This window comes from Struthio camelus, chromosome 4 (assembly GCF_040807025.1).
Source record: "Struthio camelus isolate bStrCam1 chromosome 4, bStrCam1.hap1, whole genome shotgun sequence".
Lineage (NCBI taxonomy): Eukaryota > Metazoa > Chordata > Aves > Struthioniformes > Struthionidae > Struthio > Struthio camelus.
The window spans coordinates 40,512,736-40,535,222 of NC_090945.1; the positions used below are offsets into that span (position 1 = coordinate 40,512,736).

Genomic DNA, 22,487 nt, shown 5'->3' on the forward strand with positions numbered 1-22,487 from the left:
TCGTTGTTTAGGCCAGCCAGAGTTTTGTATCATGACATCTCTTTGTTTCCTTTGCCATTTTCTATATTGCCTCAAATGCTGATGGCCTCCTTCTCCACGTCAGTAGTTTGCAGTCATTTAGGTAGGTCTGAACCTACCTGCTTTAAGTTAATGGGATTTTTCTTCCATTAACTTAAATGGGAACTGGATCAAGTTCTTAAAATCTCACTGCATCCCATTGTTTGGTATAGTTCTGCATCCCATTGTTTGGTATAGTTAAGAATTGAGTTTGTAATAAAGCAAGGAAGGAAATAAAATTCTGCCCATCTGATCTTATTTCCAATTCTTATTTTGGCAGCGCATTCTGCTTTTCAATGATTTAAACATCTTCTGAATGGGCAAGCTGAAGGCAAACGTTGCATACTGCTTATCTTTTGCCTGTGGCTTTGAGAGGCATTTTATTTTGTTAAAATTAGGGTAATGCCGTTGTTTATGGGGAAATTAATTTTAGTGTAATGAACGGTGGGATGCTTGTGAGCATGAACAAGAAATAAATACAATGAGTATTTATCTCATATGGTTTAAAATAATCATTTTCCCTGAGATAAGTCCATATGGAATGGGAACTTCAGCGAAACAAAGTAAATATTCAATTATATACGTATAATTGAAAAGATCCATTCTGAGATAATGACCTGAATTCCCTCATATTCTGAAGCTTATTTATAAAAGCCTCCTAGTATGAAGTCACTTTATATTAATTATTATTTTATACTGTTCCTTTACTCTGACAGAATAGTTTAGATCTTCATATAAATAAAAATCAAACTCCGTGTATTTTTTCAAAATCAGTCAAAAAGTCACACTTCCCTCAGAACTATGCATATTAATAAATATTGCTTCAGTTCTTTCTGGTTAATTTTGGTATTTTTTTACAGTGCAGTGGGGCAAATGGCTACATTACATAGTGCAGTGTAGTACAGAAGTACCTGTGCCGATCTGGCTGAATGAGAAAGTGGGTAAATCCATAGGGTAAACAATTAGAAGAGAACTGACAATGTAAGTTCTGTTTTTCAACAGAAAAATGTATGACAAGGTGGCATTAATTTGTGGAGTACACATCCTTTATAAAATTAGATTGCTATATTGAATACATTCACAAATCAAAGATATATAAAGAACCTTCACTCACATATAGTTCATTCCTGGTATTTTGTTGTTATTTCAAAGCACTGACAATTTTTTCACTGCTATAAAAGACATGGCCCATATCCCAGGATGCTTTGTGCCTAAGAAACAATTATTAAAAAAAAAACAACACATACGGTAAAAGACAACTAGGAAGGCCAGAGATAGAAGTTATCTTAAACGCAGAATTTTCTTTTTGAGTTTGTTGCATGTTAACAGTATCTTTATTATTTTTCTGTATATGATCTGCTGAGTTTATATACATAGCAAGAGGCATTGGCTTCAATTGAAATGAAATAAGCAAAAAGAGATAAGGCTGAAAAATCATAACTGACATACTGGGTTAGACATTTCCTTTGGATGCACACAGCTTTCACTAAGGACAGAATACATGTAGGTACTGTTTTGCCCTAGGACGCTTGCTACTCAAAGCAGTTTTCCCAAAGGCAAAATTTGGTTCTCACTAAACATGGTTCTACCACTGTCCATGCTTGAGCAAAACTCTGGCTGAATTCAGAGGAAAGTTTCTTCTGTATAAAGCCCTGATTTTGTCTCTTTGAGGCCTGATTTTGTCTCTTGAGTTCTGCTTTCGTACATGCTACGTCATTACTTATGTTGCAAGCTGTAATCCTGAGTAATCCTCAACTATCAAAATGTCCCCAAATCACTGCTATATGTCCCAAGGTTGTTTTCTGGGTATGTAGTTTAAAATCTGTTACCTGTGTGGGCTGTTTTCTGCTTTTATAGTGTGACATTTTGCTATCAGTGTGCCACTTAACCAACTGGAGAATAAACTGGCATTTACACTTACAGGATGTCCTGATAGAAATGATATGCTGCCTGTTGCCTGTAGTGTATTAGTACTGTTAAGCTATGGCCTCCCTCTACCCTGCTGCGTGCTTTTCTTTATACCTATATAACATGTCTACTATCAGAGAGGATGAAAAAAATGATACTGGGAGTAGAATTTGGTCCTTTTTTTTTTTTTTAATTTGACCATACTCAAACACAAGTGCAACATAATCTACCTACATGTAGTAAATTCTATTAAAATCAACATTTATTAATGTCATTTGAGGAGTTACTGTCTTTGTGATAGAAAAATGAGAGCATAAATTGCTTTTTTCGTTAGATTCTCATAGAATTGTTCTCTTCCTCCATGTGCTTTGGCTAGATTTTCGGCTAGTCTAATACTTATATATTCTTCCCATCAGGATTATAGAGTCAACATCTTTCTAAGACAGAAGTGGAATGACCCCAGACTCAAATTACCCAATGATTGGAGGGGTTCAGATACACTGACAGTGGACCCAACAATGTTCAAGTGTCTCTGGAAACCAGACTTGTTCTTTGCAAATGAAAAAAACGCTAACTTCCATGATGTCACTCAAGAAAATATACTTCTTTTTATATTTCGGGATGGAGATGTCCTAGTCAGCATGAGGTATTTTATTGATATATTTATCCCGTTATTTTATTTTAAAATCAGTAAATGAACTGATAGTGTGTATGTGCTGTATTAGACTTAGTAGCTTAGTAGGGTTTTTAACTAACATTTGTATGACAATTTATAAACAATATCACACTAAATAGTATGCATGTGAATAAATCGGAAGAAAATGTTTAAAAGCATATCAGTTGATATCTCAGCAAGTAGTGGAAGTTTGAAGTGTACGTTCATATGTCATATTAAGATACCACATTAAGTAAACTAGCATTATGCGAAACAGTATTCAAATTCTTTTGACTAATGGCTAGATATCTGGAAGCATAATGCAATGGATAAGATATCTGAAGTAAAAAAGCCTCCAGCAAAGCAATGTAATTTTCACACCACTTGAATTTCTACATAAGTTTAAAAAAAGGATGACTAGTTACTAATGAAACAGTGAAAGGCAGAAATTACAAAAATGATGAATATAATTGTTTTGGAAAAGGAATAGGACATAATCCTGATTACGATCCATGCCTTACTGGATAGAGATTTTTCAGAGGACCCAAAAATGTTATTTAATTTTATTGCAATTAATGCATTCCATTTTGTTGTTTTGCTTGGTTTATCAAAGGTATACAGTATGCCATAAAAGCAGTCATTCACCAAAAGCAGCACACTGATTGAAAAGAATGTCATGATGAATTAAGGATCGGGAGTACTTACAGACACAATGATTTGTAGAGATCGGGTTCATTTTCCTAACAGAGAATTGGATCATAATGCTCTGATATAGGAAAAAAAAGGTACCTAAATATACTGCAACTTTCTTACTATTAAGAGGGAATCACTTCTGAAATTATAGTAATATGAGCTCTTTATTCCTGGAGTAGAAGTAGCTAGAAAAGAGAAAGAAGATGGGAAATTTTTTTTTCACATTCCAAGTCAGGATGACAAATCTCAACCTCAAGACTTTTGCAAACTAGCAATCAGAAAAAAAATGAATTGGGCAATCAAAACATTTCATTTGGCTTACTATGAAGGTCTTAGTTTTGATTTCAGTTGGTTTGGTAGCAGTTTTTGAAGTCTGTAGGAATTAAGATTTCAAAATGGAAAACCACTTTTATCTATAAAAGGAACTTCTCTTTTGAAATATCGAATGTTAAATGAAACGTTGAAACTTTTTTCCAGGTATTTTTCCAGGTTGGACCTATTTATAAATCAGCTTATTTTAGTGAATAGTTTAGGTCAGTGAATAGTGACTAGTCAGTTAATAGAAATTTTTCTGATGGAAAAATATTTTTCTAAAAATTTCCACATAACAAAACCAAACTCGATATAGTCTGAAATTAATGTCTTATATTCTCTGTCTATAAACATTCTGCTAATATTAATAATATAATATATTCATAAGTGATATGTATGAGGTTAAGATTAATTTTTTGAGGTATTGTAGTTTGGAGACATGCTGCTAAGATGTTTATTATTTAAAATGTATATTGCTATGCCTTGTATTTTTAATTTACAATGAAATACTATCACATAAAATAAATTAATCTTCGCTTATCAAAATACATGAATGACAAAACTCATGTGAAAGTAAGTCCCTGCCTGGATAAACAGTTAGTCAAGAAATAGGAAGCTGCAGGTAGGAATAAACAGTCAATGCTCACCTGCAGGGAAGTAAGCAATAAAGTCCCACAGAAATCTGCCCTGTGGCCTATGCTGTTCAGCATGAATCATCTGGAAAAGGGGGAGAGTTGTGATTTGGCAAGGTTTTTTGATGATACCAAGATATTCAAGGTAGTAAAGATGAAGGACAGTGATAATTATAAAATTATAGTGAGAATAAATAGACACAGTGATTTATAGAGATCAGATTGAATTTCCTAACAATGAGTAAATTATTAAAAAGACTAACAACTAGGCCATAAAGTGAGAGATGAAATCCAGTGTAAATAACTGTAAAATGATGTATGTAGGAAAAAATTATTCTAACTTCACATATAAACTAATGAGTTCTGAGGAGATTATTACCACCCATTGCCTTTGGGTAATAGTGGCTGGTTCTCTGAAAATGTCAGTTAACTGCTCAGTAGTGGCTGAGAAAGCGAACTGAATGTTAGGAAGTATTAGGGAATAAAAAAAATGTCAAGCCACGTTATAAATTCATGATATCCTCACATCTTGAATACTAGTGGCAGTTCTGCGGTCTTCCCACTGCAAGAAGGGAGATAAGGATGAAAGGTGTGAAACAGCATCTTTTATAAAAAGCAACTAAGTAAAGTAAGACTTTTCATGCTGGAAAAAACAAGATCTGAGGTGGTGGCATAGAGGTCTCTTAATCATGAATAGCATAGAGAGAATGGATAGACATTGATTATTCACTTTTCCAATATAAAAACTATGGGACAGGGTCAAGACAAATAAGAGGAGACAGTTGGAATGTGTCTAGTTTAACTATGGCTTTTCTTGCTGCAGCATGTTATGTGTGCTAAAAGTTTACATGGATTTCAGAAAGCACATGTATAATTCTTAGAGGCAAAAAGTCTCTTCAGATCTCTTAAATAGTAAAACATTACTTCTGGCTTAAGAAGTCCTTCAGGTTCCGAGGCTGTAGGATATCTGGTGAAATAGCATTTCCTGATTGCTCTAGTCTTATATTCTTCTTCAGAGGTCTGCCATTGGCTCCTGCTGGAGACAGGATTCCTGTTCTGTTATGAGGCTTTGGTTTGATTATTCTTGTGACATAAAGTGCGTTTTGTCATCTGTTAGTAGTTCTCTAACTTACAAAATACTGTATGTTTACAACTATACATGAAATTTTATTATAGATTATTAGATATACCTGAATTTCATATTGCTACTTACTGAATTTTTTGTTATATTTTTCTGCTATTTTAGAAGCTGCAAATCAAATACCTGTGATTTTTCTCCTATTGCACTCCATTACTTACAAGGCAGTTCACATTGCTTCTAAATGCCATTTTTATATTTTCAGATTATCTATTACTCTGTCATGCCCTTTGGACTTGACCTTGTTTCCTATGGATACACAGCGCTGCAAGATGCAACTGGAAAGCTGTATGTAAATCAGTCTGTGCATAAAAACAGTTGCCTTCTAGATGTGCCTGAGAATCAAACCAAAATGATCAATTCTGTATTGTTCGTGTCAACATTTTGTAATGAATCTTGAAATTAACATTTACTGATTCCCACGAATATGCATTTCGCTGTGCAAAATTTTTCTTGCAGTTATGAAACCACGCACACTTTATTTTTAACTTTTGCTGTCAAACACAATGGCAAATGATTAGTATTTATAAAAGCATCTATGAGGAACTTAGTAAAATTAAGACACTTTATAAAAGGAAGATTCTTTTTAGAAAAAAGAACCAACTTTCCTTAGGTAGTTTTAACCTCCATAATCTGTGCTTCTTTGGAACATGATCATTGTCGTCCAATTTATCCCATTGCATTGATGATGGACAGCATTATTTGAATCTCTTGTGCTAGTGTACCAAAGGAAAGGTATCTGATGCCAATATAGAGAGAGCATATACCATGAAACCTCCTGAAAGTGGTTTCAAGAGGTATTGTGGCCATAAGCAGGCATCTCCCCCTACTAATCCTTGATCTCTAAGTGATTTGATCTTATGAAGGGGTGGCCAGGTCTCATTGCTGAAGGACTTCATGTCATGCTGGAGCTTGCAGCTGAAATGTTTCTGAAATCCATCTTCTTTCTCCACTCCAAAGTATGAGAGTCCCTGCTCCAGTATAGCCTTTCCCCAATGCTCAGATCTCGGTTGATCCTACATTGATGACAATTCTATTTCTCTGAGTAAAGCAGAGAGGAGGAAGACAGCTTGCCTCCAACCTCTTCTTGTTACTAATACAAAACCTTTGTTCAGTTGTTACCACACCAGCTCTGGTGAAGAGCATGAAATTGGGGAAGCGAAGACAAAAGCAAAGGAACAACAAGGCTAATCTAAGCTGAGCAGGGCATCACAGCAGGGACAAGAGTAATAATGGTATCAGAGCTTTATGATTTAGTTTTTGATTAGTAGCATTTGCCTTTGGAATTGTGGTATTTCCGTAGTATCAGTGCTTTGCCCATTGCTAATAGGTATATACATTAGCTGAAGTAAACTGTTACGGTAGACGCAAATCAGTCTGTGGTTAAACTGGAATCCGACAGTGATATTAATGGAAGTTTGTTCATGCTTTCTCAGTATGGGTTGCTTTATAAGCATAACGAGGTATATTTTTTCAAGGAAAAACTGTTCCTGAAAAGGTTCTCAGTACTTTATTTAAACAAGCTGATTTTCTTTCTCCATGCTAAGTGTAATATATTCAAATGCATGCATTGCATGCATTAAACTTCCTTGTACCTCTTTATTCACTTATCAAAACAAAAAATTGTACTCATGGCCTCCGTGACTCCAATCTGCCCCTACAGTTTGAGCAGTTGGCTTGCTTTCTCTCTTAGCCATTAGCAGTTTTATTCTGCTGTTTTTTTCCAACATCTTTTTTTTTCTTTCTGGTTATTAAATTCCCAAAACAAAAAGGCCACCAGCTGTACTACAGTTACTGAAGAACTGTATTAATGGATTAAGTTAATGTATTTATTTTCTTTAATTAAGTACTACATATATTCTGTATCTTTTACAGGAAGTTTCTGAGTACATTTTCAAAATTGTGTGTTTACAGTATTTTTTTAATTTATACACTTAAACACGTATCACAAAACTGAAAAGAATTTTGTTGCCGTAATAAATAGTTCTGCTTAGTTATACTGTCATGCTAAGTTATTGTCCTAGCTGGGCTTGAGGACTCGGCAAAATGTGCACAAGAACATATATACATACATACATACATACATACATACATACATACATACATACATGCCTTCCAAAACTGTACTTAAGAGATGCCAATATGATGTAGATAACTAACAGCAGTACATTAAGTCCACGTATGCCATCCATAAAAGCATGAATGTTATTAGAAGACGTTAATGTGGAAACAGGAATCCCCAAAAAACCTTTCTTCAGCAAGCACCTACAATATCTTTGGAGCAAAGGAAGAATTCCCAGTAGATGGAGAAGGATTAGAGTTCTGCTAGATGAGCAGTAATCTTTAGATCCTTGATATCTTCAAAGGCTAAGTGGATGTCATCTTATGTCTATTACATTCCAAACTTGTCGTCAAACCTTTTTGGCTTTACTTTTTGTCATAGAAATCAAGACAGGTAATGTTTTAACCGTAGTGATGACTTAAAGGATTCCAGCATTTCCAACAAAAAGGGAGGAGCTCACATCTGGTATGAAACCAACAGGTAAACCTCTTTTTTACAAATGTAGAGAGGAAAAAGAAGGGCACAACATGGAAGGATAGAGTGAAGCTCCATTGCTCCAGTTCTCTGGAAGAATTTTGCAAGTTCTTTCTCTCATTTCAGAGTCAGATGGTTCCTGTGTAATTTGAGGTATCAGAATTGCCTTAATAACCTGTAATGAATTCAGTGGAAGTTTTGGGCACTCTGGATTTTGCAGGATCAAGATATTTGGTTGTTTCTTTTTTAACAATTGACCTTTGTTAGGACTTTCTTTATGGCTGATATCTGAAGAATCAGACAGAACAATAATGAACAGAGGGCACTTAACTGTATCAATAATAAGCAGTAACATTAAAGAAATAACTGCCCTTTGAAGTCAGAACATACCTCTTTGCCAGTCTATTAATCATGATATGATTTTATCATTTCACAATATTCAAAGGCACTAGAAGCCTTCACTTGCCAAGCTCTTTATTTACTCTTTGCATTACTGGTTGCCAGCTGTTTAAGATGAAAGTTATATCCATTCTGTACATCATTATAGCCACTAACTCCAAAGTTTCTCTTCCTTTTCCACTGGTCTTTCTTCTAGTGTGAAAAAAATCTATATTTCCCAATGTTCCTGTAACATCTAGATACACTGACAATCACTTAGCACAGTAAAATCCTTGTTTTACTTCCCTACAACCCCCAAAGCATTTGTCTTGCCAAAATAACAAAAGAAAGAAAGGAGGTTTACAGTATGATTTGTCCATGAAATAACTTTTATCTAAAGAGAAATTGAAAAGTTACTATGGAGAGGAGATCAAAATAGCACTTCAATAAAATTGAAAATTCAGTAGAGTTTTTACTGTCTTTGTTTTAGCAGTGAGCACTGAAACAAATGCCTCTTCATCAGTGTAATGCTGCTGATAATATAATACTCCACTAAGTCCTAATTTTAGACCTACATAAAAATTAATTTATGAATTACTTTATTTTTGTATTTATTTCTTTGAACAGGAAAGAGTGAAAAAAGTGAAAGGAATTCAGTATATATATGCTAGATTTTCTTATTGAGTTTACTGTTATTAAGATGGTCTTTAAAGATTATTATTACCTTTTCTTGTAGTTGGTTACACAACTGATGACTTACGCTTTATCTGGCAATCTGGAGATCCTGTGCAGTTAGAGAAAATTGCTCTGCCTCAGTTTGACATTAAAAAAGAGGATATTGAATATGGTAACTGTACCAAATATTATAAAGGCACAGGTAGGTAATATAAGCAATGTCTACATTAAAAACTTTAAGCTTGCTTCAATTGCTGTTTATGATTAATGATTAACGCTCCAGTTCATGCCTTACATTTCATGGGAGGAAATAAATTATTTTTAACTAACCAGTAGTTCATACCGTTAGTAGCATAATAACAATCACATCTAGTAACCACAGACTAATTCAAATACAGAAACATCTAGGTTAAAGATTAGAATAAGTGTTTTTCTTAGTTTTTGCTTACATGCCTTCAGATCCTCTGCCATCATTTTGTTCCTGTTGTCGTAATACATTTTTATGCTTGTAAACATCTAGCTTTTCTGATAGGCTATTCGTGTAGAATTACGTCAGTTGTAGCAAAGTAAGATAATTTTGATTTTCTGGTTCAACTCTTCTTCCAGAAGTGGATAATATTGGAGTGTGACTTCAAACGCTTCTTCCTGCAGGCTTTTCCTTTCTCTAAGTGCTCTTGAAAGTATGTCATTATAGAAAGCTGTTTACAATCCTCAGCTCTGTATTTATTCACTCTCATGATTATTTCCTGAGTGTTGGCACTAATTTATACAATGGTTTCTGTACTCTGGCTTCTAATGTTTTATCTTTTTCTACCTTGATTGATTCCTGCCTATACTTAAACTGCTCACATACTGTGGAAACCACAAGCTTTTCCTTAATAACAAAACTTAACAGGGTATATTTTAGTCAGTGCTTTTGCGTAGTATGCATAAATCTCCCATTAAAACTCAGAGGATGGCTGAGGAGCTGAAGCTTCTGAGGATCTTTACAAGTTTCTTACTGACTTTTCAGCTGAAGTCTAGGGTCTGCTACTTGCAGTTATTCTCGAGCTGGATCCCAAGTTTGAAGAGATCTTATGTAACCTTAACAGATCTCGGAGTTAAGAAATTTAACTTGAAAAAGGTAATGGCAAGTGAAATGTCCTTGATTTTCTAACTACAAAAGGCCCGAGTTCTCAGCCTACTACCTAAGTAATTCAGTATCTCAGAGGATTTACCATTTGTAAGTAATATGAAATTACTCCTCCTCAGGAAAATTATACGTTGGTGAAAGCACAACCAGCAATTGGCAGTGATTGCATTCAAATCTTAGTCTGGATAAGATGGAAAATTATTTAGCAGTGGGAATATTATTTTATTCTTAATTAAACAATGAACTTACTGACAAAAAAATAACAATTAGGCTATGAAGAGTGAATAATTAAGTGGATTGAGTGGTCAGTTCTGAAATAAAATTCATACAAAATGGGGAAATTGGAGCTAATGCAGAGACTTACATTTTGTATGAGGGAAAAAGACTGTACTTTTGACAGATTGCTATCTTGTTCTTGTAATTTTGTTGTTAGAATTAGCATGATCATTTTGCATTTTTTCCTAAAGCTGAAGTTAAAAATCTAAAAATCTTAAAGATATTTAAAGTATCTTTAGGACTTCAAAGAAAAATCTAAAAATTCATTGTGTACTTTGCCATTAAACTCAAAAGAAAAAATGGTAGCATTCCATCGAGTTTCACCGCCTTGTGACCACAAATTAAAATTATTTACTGTGCACAAGTGCTCAGCAAAATGGTCACGTTCTTTTTTTGTATGATTTGATCGTTAAAGAAAGAGCCTTAGAGAATCAGTATGTTGAGTGGAATAATGACCTGGAGTTCTTAAAAAGTTTCGTAATTCCTTTTTTGCTAATCCTTTTTGTTTAAAAATGAACATCATCCATGTTAATCTTATAATCAAGATTTGGAATTAATGTGAATGGAATGTTTCAGTATTCTGAAGGATTTTTATAGGCTGTTTTCAGGAATCAGTAGCTATTTGGTTTACATTTAGTTCTTATTTTGAAGGAGTTTCAGGAAACAGATTTTGCACATGTAATTAAAATTAATTCAGTTAAGGATTATGTAGGGTAATCAAGAGGCAGTGTTGCATGTACACACAAGTTTTCAAAAATATGGCTTATGCAGAAAATTCTTGCGAATCGGAAAGGACTGGATCTTTTCCATCCTTTTATGTCAACTAATATTTAAACATACCTATTTAAATTGAAAGAAGGCCAGCAAATTTGAGGTGCCTTTTTTGTGGCAATCAACTGAATGTTTTATATTTACAAATTGCGTACTCTTTGTTTGCCACAATGTATGACAGATCCAAATTAGGTTCTCAGAAGCTGAATGGTGAGGACAACAGATACTATTCTCTGCCTGATAAAAGATAATACAAAGCTATACAGAATATATATCTGTCATAAAGCAAACAAATGGTCCTTTTAAAGGTTATACTTCATATGAAAATAAAGCCTGAAAGTGCCTGAAAACTATTCGCAAATTGTACAGGGGGAATTCCTCAGACAGTTGATCATTGAGGAGGATGGCTTCCAAAGAGCAAGGAAATTTTTCCTTAATGTTTCATTGTTTTGATTATTATATGCTCAAATAACACCTTTAAATTGACTTGTCATTCTAAGACACTTCATGAAATATGATGGAAGATAAATAGATATATTTTTGCCGTATTCTGTATTAGTTTTGCACCAACTTTATTTACAGAGCTTATTTACAGAATTTCAGTATTGTAATATAATTTAGGAATGCCTTGTCCTTGTGAAAGAATAGTTTATGATGTTATTTTTACAGTGCCATTATGTTAATATTTGCATAAAAATGCCAGTACTGCTAAACAAATGAAAATGAGAACAGAATTTATTTTCTGGTTATGAGTTTTCTTGAACCTTTTGTTATGTCCAGCAAAACCTCTAGTATCTGCAGTTTTATTTTGTATTTAACTCATCCTAACAGATAGATTCTGAAATGTCTGTGTGATTTAGGTCCTTACTTTAAAAACTTTGAGCCGATATTCCTTGTTTTCAAAGTTTACAATGTTTGTTACTTTTAAAAAAAGTTTGTACCAATTTTAGAAGTTACCTCTATCAACCTGCAGCACTGGGAGATCTCTGCTTAGAGCAATTCAGATCAATTCTTTCTATTCTAATCTTTCTAACTCACTAATTTTTTTATTATTTTTTTTCCACAAATGAATGCTAAATAGGATTTTCAGATGAGCTTAAGCTAGGGTAATTGCCAGACCCAACTGGCTATATCGGCACTGTATCTTGACGCCAGCATCAAGACCAGTCTCACTTTCTGTATAACTGCCTGTTACTACTACTCCCTTGTGAAAAGCTGGAGGGTGCCTTTTAGAGCACAAAGAGTCCCACGTGCCTGAACACACTTGGAGATTATATAGGTCTGTGTTTTGAGCACTTTCTTCAAATTGAACTTTTTGCCTTTTTAAAGCAAATCAGATCACTGAACCTTTGCTGTTAAGCCCAAGTGGAAACAAGCCTAAAAGATACTAACCTGTAAAGCACATTAAACATTAATATATTTATTTCTTTAAAGGTTATTATACTTGTGTAGAAGTAATCTTCACTTTAAGAAGACAAGTTGGATTTTACATGATGGGTGTTTATGCTCCTACACTGCTTATTGTTGTTCTATCCTGGCTGTCATTTTGGATCAATCCTGATGCAAGTGCTGCAAGAGTCCCACTGGGTAACCTGCATTTACACATACTGTCACAATCCACTTTATGCCGTCAAGCCATTCACAGTTGCTTTGACAACATGACACTAAACACTGAAAGCAACTTCACTTCCATTACCCACTTTTCATTTTCACTGAAGCCTCTTCATTTCTAGTCCTGTAAAATCCACTTCCACATTGAGACTTTGCTTGACATTGGTTCCAATGCTTATGTGATGGGCACACTGTCTCTGCTCTTCTCTGTCTGGACAAATCTGATCTTATCTGTGTACAGCTGATGCACACAGCAATATTGCACTGAGTGCAAAATTGCACTGTGGCAATATGCAGTTTATAGGAGTTTGAACATTTCAGAAAGTAGTAAGAAAGCAGGATGATGATTAAGGCTCTAAATCACTACCTCCTGTGGCAGTTTATCTGAAGATTAATAAAGCAGAGTAACGTTTGGAGGAGAATTAGCATCCTTTTTACCTGATTGGTTTTATTCTCATTAGGGACTAGGCCCATGAGAGTACTTCAGCCTTGTGCTTTCAATGCTACTCAGGAAAACACAGTAGGGAGACCCTTCATTTATTATTAGATAGTGGGACACTGAGTTAATCAAAACAATATTATCTTGACTAGTTGGACTGCAGAAGACACTCCAGCTCAGGGGTGGCTAAACCTGCAGACCCCAAGAGCTCAATCAGATGTGGAGCGGGGCCCTTGCATCCTGAAATCTCTCCTGTTTGGAATCCAGTCCCCATGCGACCATGACCAGTGCTCTCCTTCCCCATGCTCTGACCTCCCCATGCTCTCCTTTTCCCCTGCATTCCCACCTCCACACATTCTTACCTAGTGTTTTCCAAACCTGGCTTTCTCCATGTTCCCGGGAGGTAGACTACACCTATTTTCAAGACCCCAAGGGTGCAGCTGCAGAATCCCTTCAGTCTCCTGCCTTCCTAGGAAATCCCTAACCCAAACTTAAATCTTGGGCAGCCTCATGTGTCTGAACATCTGTTAATATGCACTAGAGACCCTCGGAGTCAGAACCTGCCATATCACCTTACCAGTCTCTGTCTCTGATCAGCAGAGTCTAGTAGTAGTGGGGAGCTGAAATCCTTGTGTTAGAGCAAGCTGGAGTAGGAAGGGTGCTTGCCACCTTATTCCAGATGGAAAGGTGCCCACATACCCCAGGTCTGAGCCCCACTGCTCCCCCCTCAAGTTACCTAGCGTACCTCTTCCTTTTCCAGTGATACAACAGGCAAAATAAACTGAAGAGCAGCACCGCATCTGGAGAACCATGGCTGAAGTGCTGCTTTTGGCTTCTGAGTCACAGCTGACTACCCTGCTCTAATTACATGAAAATAAAACATGATTTCATTATATGTACTATATTAATATTTTTTCCATGAGACTATTTTAGAATACAGATCACTATTATTTTTCTTGGCCCTTTAAAAATAATAGTAATTATTTAGGGAGGAGTAACAATCTTTATTAGTTTGATAGCAAGTAACAAATATAACTTTTTACCTCGGAAAGAAGTAAGGATGCCTTCCATAATATGAAACAGAAGACATTTCAAGAAGGAAATAGTGTGGGGAAAATACACTATGTCTTAAATTAAAAAGACAGAAACAAGAACTAGATATATTTTTCATTTAGTGAGCTCCAATATGATCAAATTCTGAGCTGTATTTCTACTTTTATAGTTCTATAATCCTGCACACCAAATAGGTGACTAGAAAGGTTTGACTAATTACATGTTATGTTTGTAAGAGGCACAGTGCTGATTTATGTAACGTTGGTGTATTTTTACCTATACATACATGCTTATTTTTTTAATTTGTTTTTATTTATTATATGTGTTTATTGTTTTCTCTTATGTATTAGCATTCCTGAATTAATGCATTTTCAAAGATATTAACCATTGGCCTGGTTATGTGACTTTTCCTGAATCCCCAGAGAAGCCACAGACAGTAAATCTGACCATCCTTCAGTCATGAGTCAGCATTTAGTAATGAGAGTTGATAATACTGTCGTGGGGTCAGACTTTCCCTTTCTCCAGTTTGCAAGACAGCAGCAAACTAACTCTTCTAGCTACATCCTTGAAGAAGGTTGACCTTGAAATCTAACAATATTAACATTTCTTTGTCAAGTGAATGAAAGAAAGTGTTACTAATGGCCATTACACTTTTAACAGCTAGATACAGATCTCATCAGAGGAGAAACTTCTGATTTACTTCTGAGTATCTTAATACAGTTGTCCCTGGAATTAAGCATAGTGGACTACTGATCACCATGGATAGGAATCTCAGAAGTTTCCATGTGATTTAGGAATGCAAGATACTTTGCAAACCAATAAGCGGAATATGTTTTTGTATATTGATTAATGTTCTGAAAAAGGGGCATATGATTGTTTGAAGAAAAAAATAAAAAAACTATGCCCATGTAGGAGCTAAATTAATTGTGGGCCCTGTTTATGCCTATAACATTTCATCCAATTAGAAAAAATCTACAAAGGAGTTTTATCTTGACAGTTGTGGCTAAGCATTATAAAGGCTAATATCATTGAATGGTTCTTTGCAATTAAATGCTGGTATTGCAGCTTTTAGTGAGTCCTACAGAGGACTTTCCAATTCTTTACAAGTGGAAAGTGTGTCTGTTAAAAAAATTCCTTTCTTTCCTTCACTGCTTATGATTCCCCAAGAGGAATAAGACCTTCCCTCATGCTGTAGGAATCTGGGGGACTTATTTCCATCCACCCACAGTTGCCTAAAAGAATGGAGCGTTATTCCAGAGTGTAAGCAGCCACACACCATGCACTACCTCCTGTAAAAGGACGCTTGAGTTTCAGTCGAGCAACTGAAAGCTTGTAGTGGTATAACAGCATCCAGGGTTTCAGAAGCATGCCAGGTTCTTTGCTGGATCTCAGTACAACTGAATATTTGCAGATTGCCCAGGTTTATTTAAGACAGTCTAAAAAAGATAAGACTGAAGAGTGGCAGAGGCACATAAATAGGAAAGTGATGAGGGATTATTTTCTTTTTTATGTGAGAAATCTTAAAAATATGTCCTGGAAAAAGAATCCTATATTCTAAATGAATGCTAACAACTCAGAGGAAGGGATGAGAAGTTGTTACTTTTGCTGACATTTCAAAGCAGCCACTCAAAGTGAAGAAGGTACATGGTAGTAGATAGAAGCTAATGATGAAATTATTTTAATGTCCTTGTGTTTGTTTCATACAAGTACTGGCGTAGTGAGGGGGTGAAGGGAAAAAGCCCCTCCCATTTTAAGACCTTCCAGTTGTGTCTATGTATACCTCACGTTCAAAGGACTACTAGATTTGAGGCCTGTTATGCCCTCCATCACTCCTGCCCACCACTCTGTCTTAATTCTGATCATTTCATTTTACAAAATTGTAAAAAAAAAATAGGTCTCAAAGGAAAGCCATAAAGATGGTTATGAAAGCTGTGGTATGAAGAAGAATTGGTAAGATTATGTCTTTTAGGTTACAAAGTTTAATGAGAGAAGAGAATGTGTTAGAGAGACCAGTTTATAAGGAAGGCAAGACAGAGTACTGCCTTTTTCAATAACATTAGTGAGATGAAGACACACATTTATAAACCAGTAATATAAAACAGGAAATACTATTTTATATGGCATATGATTAACCTGTGGAATTCATTGCCAGGAGATAGTGCTGCAGCCAGTAAGTTTGATGAATTTGAAAAAGGGTGATTTATTTATTTGGCTGCATGTGCTGAAGTGCTTTGCTGGATCAGCTCTTCATGATATTATCCACACATAATGTTAGACGATATTTTAAAAATAATAGCTCTGCAACATCACTTTCTAGGCTGTGAACTAAACTTACTGGTAGAGATTGAGAAGAAAATTCTGTGAGCTGGTAATTTTGTTATTAGGATATTAATGGAGTCTTTCACATGTCACTGAAACAGGAATTGGATGTTGGCAGTAGGTCTCATCCAGTATTGCAGACCCTGTGAACTTAAAGTGTTTCTCTGGATAATGCTCTGAGTTCATGCTTATAAAACTTTTATGCAGCCAGATTCATCGGAAGACTCTTCAGCATTGAGAGGGCAAAACTGGAATAAGGAATGGCTGTGAGGAACAGAAATTAGAAAGGGAATATCAGCTTCCGGGGAAGTATAGAAGGATGTTTCTAAATGTTTCAGGTGGAAAAAGATTCTATGTTGATGAAGTAGCTATGAAAAAAGTTTGTCAAAAAAATTCTATGCATGCCAAGGAGAATTAGTCTGGTAGTAGTGTGTAGGTCTCTGTGTGTATGAGAGAGAGAGAGGATGGTTATACTTGAGGAGGTCACTGAAGGGAGATGCTGGATGTAGGTACTGTGAATAGAAGTATAACATTAAACCTGTTAAACAAAAGGAGGAGGTTGTACAGCTTTTGCCTTTGAGCAATTCTTTCAAATGGCTAAACTCTGCTGCTGAGAGGGACCCCACTGCAAGGGGGGAAAAAAACAGACATTTCCTAGGAAGGCCAACTTTTCTTTAACTTTGCAAGTCTGGAGGAAGGAGCTCATGTCCCTTCCCTGTAGTGTCCCCTGAAAAGAAAAGGGGGATTTAAAACAATTTTTTTAGTAAGTAATCTTGGACTTTATTCATTCTCCTCACTCATATTTGAGCGCTTTGCTTTGGGCTGGGCTAGATAGGCACCTAAAACAACAGCAAATTTACAACTCTGGTGCTAGGGTCTCTGAGGCTGTGCCAATTCTGATTTGGCAGCAAATGGTTGCTTAATGGAATATTTCTTTCTATCTCACTTTATTGTTTCCTTGAAAACCTAGTTTTTCTTTAGTTTCTCTGACTCTGAGACTGAACTTTTCACCCTAGAAATCCAGACAAATGGAAACTAGCAGTAGGTCACCATGACCTTAGCTGCCGCACTGGACAAATTGGTGAAAGCTCCACTGTAATCCTTTCAGCCAGCAGAATTTGTAAGTTAGTTTTCCAGAATTAAATCCAGGATTGTAAGCTCGAGTATTTTAAGCTTTACATAGTGGTTATACAAATGTTTTCAGCACCAGGCAAAGTAGTGATACAAGTGTTAAGACAATAAACACTTCTAAAATTAGTAGAAAAAAATATTACAATATCCAAGATGTTCAGCCTGTCCATATTATTGGCTAATTTGGTTATTTAAGGTTAGGACAGAGGTTGCCTTTCAGAAGTCTACAGTAGAGATGCATGGTACATGCTACAGTGCATTTTTATAGAATGAACAGAAAGCTGGACAAAGAGATGTTCTTTGGATGCTAAAAAGTAGTACAGACTTATTTGTACTTGTTACTACATTTCATAATGATCCATAGTCAGTGTTCAGCCCAAGGAGGCTGATGTTGGTTAGTGAAAATAAAGATAAAAGGGGACTGTTTTATGCTCACTTTCTATTCTTATGTGCATGTTTATGCCTGAATGCTTCAGAGAGATATAACAGATATAAAATAAGGCAGAGCAGACACTGAGGTTTGTTTGTTCAGTATTTGCCAGGTGATTCTGGTCACAACTCGCCATACTCTTTACTATCTTAATGGAAAACAAAATCTGGCTTTGTAATGGTGTATTAGTATTACACATTTCTAGATAAAGCACTGTAAGATTTTGTATTTTAAAACTATGTGATGATAATCATTTTATTATACCTCCTCTTTAGTGTTTTAGCAGCTAGTAAGGGGCCCATTTTAGATTAATACCAAGTAAAAGATTAATACCAAGTAAAGTATTGTGTCAATCCTCTTAAAATCCAAACAGGGAGAGTAGCAAAAGAATGCTGTGATGTTTGTGATCAGCTAGAATTTAGTATTTTCATGGGCCAAAACAGATACTTTCAGTTTTATTAACATTTTCATAGATCTGAAGAGAATTGCCTTTCTATGAGTTACAATTTTTTTCATGCTTTAGGTGACACATTTGACCAATAGAAGAAGCATAGTTAAGCCTAGCTGAATATCTGGTTTTTGGCCAGCATTTTCTATAGAGATCAATTACATTTCATCAGGCTGTCCACATATAACTAACGGACATTTTTATCGTTATTATTCATAAAATCAAAACTGGAAATTCTTAACTAGGAGGTTTAAATAAGTTTCCCCCATGTGACAACCCTTTCTAAAGTTAGCTTTTGCCAAATGTAGCTGTTCATGCTACTGTTCCCCTTTCATATGTACCTGAGAGAAAACTTTATTTGAGATGATACTTCCATTTTGTCTCTTGTGCTGTAAACCCTGTGTTAAAGTTAATGTTTGGGAGCTTTATAAGGAGCAGTGCCTGTTGAAACCTAATTTGATGATGAGTGTGACCTTTCAGCAGCTTTTACAGATGTATTTTTTTTCATGATAAGGGTTTCCTCAAAAGCTCTTTATCTAGAAAACTTCCTCTAGATATTGGAAGCTCAAATAGTGAATGATCAAAGACCCTCAGTCACTTCAGTGTTTTCCTTTTCACAGTGAACTGTGAATGCAAACTTTAATGCACCACTTCTCTTTCACCTAAAGTTTGCGTATGTTGATAGACTGGTCTTTTAAAGAATTGTTCCTGCTGTAGCACAGTTCATATTTCTGGGACTTTCGTAGCTCCTCAGGTCTAATTTAAGGGACTTGGAGTCTTTTGATTTAAATATCATGTGTTTCTCTTCCACCTTCCCAGAATTAGATGAATATTTTAAGTCAAGTCTCTGGAAAGTCTATTTCCCAGTTGTATAATGTGTGATGGGGCAGGAAAATCACAGCAGCCAGTTTAGCTTCTCTTGTCTGTTTCTCCATTTATAATATAAAGGTACTCATTATTAATAAATCATCATTAACTGTAATATCCTACGTAAGTGTTCAGTTTAACTCGTTCATTAACAGATGGCATGTGCACTTTGTATACCTGTTGCAAAATATACCTACTACATTGTGAAGTCCCGTTCACTGTTGCAAAATGTCATCATTCAGTATTGTCTGTTCCAGAGGAAGAGCGCAGAAAGTGCCAATGAGGGTAGGTTTTCTTTAACTAAAATGTTATTTTTCTGTTTGTAGGTATTTTCTCAGTGCTCAGCTTGGCATCTGAATGTACTACTCTTGCTGCTGAACTTCCCAAAGTGTCTTACGTGAAGGCTTTAGATGTCTGGCTGATTGTTTGCCTTCTCTTTGGGTTTGCATCGCTGGTGGAATACGCAGTGGTTCAGGTAATGCTAAACAATCCAAAGAGAGTTGAAGCTGAAAAAGCAAAGATTGCCAAGGCAGAACAAGCAGAAGGGAAAGGTGGAAATGCTGCCAAAAAGAACACTGTGAATGGTACAGGGACTCCTGTCCACATCAGCACTTTACAGGTAAGAACTGTGAAGTTATGTTAGCAAAATCAGCGTTATCCTCTATTAACCTCATTCCAGAAATACACTGTTGTTTGGATAGTGTTTAATCTTAGAAGTGGCTAAGACACTAAGAACACATTGGTAATTAATGGCTAGCGGTCTGAGCGATTGGTCCCTAGTGATTTGGGGTCAGATGTTTCTAAATGAAAAATTGGTCTTTTAATATCCTAGTATCGTGGTTGTTGCTGAGCTTCAGGTAAATTAAGCAGCAAGTAGCTTTACACTCTCTAATTTTTTACATCTAATAAATAACAGCTGTCAAAGCGCAAGTACTCAAAGGAAAGGACTTCCAGTCGTTATTTGTTGAGACCCTACTCAAATAACACTCGTCTCATTGCTTTCCTTGGAATGGCCACAGCTGCACTGCATTACATATAAAGAATTTCTAAACCCAGGGATCCAGAAATCTTGGCGTTTGCAAGTATAAGACAAATCTGTTTGCCTGTCAAACACTTCCTACATTTCTTGTGTTGCCAGATAGAGCGTATGGGTAAATCAGTCAGATCTCATGGCGAGAGATCAGGCCAAAGTTTTCCATAATGCTAGCCTCCTAGTGTGGTAAAACTGCCCGTTTGTGTTCTGAGAAGTATCAGACATCCCAAGCCAGCATCCACCAGTCCTGAGTGATACTTAATTGACATTTATTCTGCAGCAGAAAATATATTATGCTGCAATGTGTGGAATATGAATTTGGCATATAGTTCTCAATGAATTAAATATATAAAATAAAGCTATTAGGCTGGATCCAAGTGATAACATCTATGGAGTGCAATGTGACTTTAAAGCTTCTTTAGGGAGGGAATAGAAGTTTATCCCAGAATGGTGGAAACCCTGCCGTGATATAAATTTGGTGTTATCCAGAGGACTTATTGATATCACAAAGCAGTGCACTTGACTACCATAATTCTCAGCTGATAGGAGAGTCTCCTGAGAACTGTTTTGGCAGGGAGTCAGGCTCAGCTCGGAATAACCCTACACATGCTTTGACTTGTGTCACAAGCAATTCCTTAACCCCAGGCAACATGGGAACTGAGAGTAGAAAGAAAGATGGCACAGTTACAGATTGGCTTTCACTGAACTGAGCATGATAATTTTACTCCTGTTTAACAATATGAGGGGTCCTAACACCAGCTGTTTCTTGTGACAAAATAGTTTAATTGCAACAGTCCAACAGAGCAGCATAAAATCCATTTATTCCTTTTTCAAGTACTTAAAAGGTTTAAAGATACAGCTTGATCAGTGAAAAGACTGACAAAGAGCTGCAGGTTTTCTGTATGATGAACAAAAACAAGTTGCTAAATTACTGACTGTCCTGAGTGTGTATGCCTTAGAAGGTGTACAGGGTGCTTGCTAGTGTCATAGCCATACGAATTAAAAAAAAAAAAAAAGGATAATGTCTGTCATCTGTACTATTCTGTCATTTTTAATAGATTTTTCCTAAAAGGTGAGTTTTAGTATGTGTGTTTGAAGGCGCAGAGGAAGAGGAGTCATTGTCCACAGAAATTATGCAGCATTTCCCATGAGTGGTGTCTTCAGCCAAAGGTTTTTGGGATTCAGTCCTCAATCTCCCCTCCAAGATATTGCAGTGTCAGCTCCAGTGTCTCATGTTTGACCTGCATGTTTCAGCGTGTTCCCTGTTTTCTGTCAGAGACCTTTAACATTCAAATGTCTAGATAATCTCTGCAACCATAATCTGTGCTGGATGTATATAGACTCTTGGGCATTTGTAGCTTCTAATGATGATTATGCAGATAATTATAAAACATTTATTTGCTGAGACATGTTGGAAAGATGTATTCATTGCCCTCAAGCTGGCCATGTGGTTGAGAGGTCTGCCCCCTTTATGGCTGATGATTGCTTGTGTGCAGTCACCTGTTCTGAAATACAGTCTACTTGAGAGTAGGTGTTCTGGCCTGATAATTCCTGGGAAGATGACTGGGTTGAGGTGGAAAGAGGGCCCAGACTGCTGAATCATATGGCAGTCAGGATGCAATATGACCGTGTTATTAGCATGCTCTGGGGAGGTGGTGCATTCAGGTCAAGGGTAACGCTAGTGATAATTTAGCTGAGCTCAGAGTTTATGGGAACTCAGACAGCAGGACAGTAATTGGCTTCTCAGGTCACTTGGGAGTGAAGTGGAGGCCTAAAAGAAGGGTGTTTGATTTCCATAACTAAATGAAGAAGGATTGCTTTGCGTTAAAGAAAATTTCTGAGGAACTTTCTATTCATCGAGTGATAACTTAATAAATCAGAGTTCAGTTCCAAAGAAAGGCGATGGTTTTAAAAGCTTGAGAAGTAATTGACAGTCTGAGGACTAGTGGAGCAGAGCGAGTGAGAGGCAGAGCAGCTGCAGTATATTGTTCTT

General features: G+C 36.1%; 1 protein-coding gene across 2 annotated transcripts in view; it reads left to right on the forward strand.

Moving 5' to 3' along the window:
* The window catches only part of GLRB (glycine receptor beta), a 57,030-nt gene that overhangs the window by 22,378 nt on the left and 12,165 nt on the right, over nt 1-22,487 (forward strand). For both annotated transcript variants that reach the window (XM_068942382.1, XM_068942383.1), the window contains exons 5-9: nt 2,382-2,611; nt 5,601-5,683; nt 9,046-9,186; nt 12,598-12,750; nt 19,788-20,080. In XM_068942382.1, the coding sequence (XP_068798483.1) occupies nt 2,382-2,611; nt 5,601-5,683; nt 9,046-9,186; nt 12,598-12,750; nt 19,788-20,080 (900 nt within the window). The remainder of the gene's footprint in view (nt 1-2,381; nt 2,612-5,600; nt 5,684-9,045; nt 9,187-12,597; nt 12,751-19,787; nt 20,081-22,487) is intronic.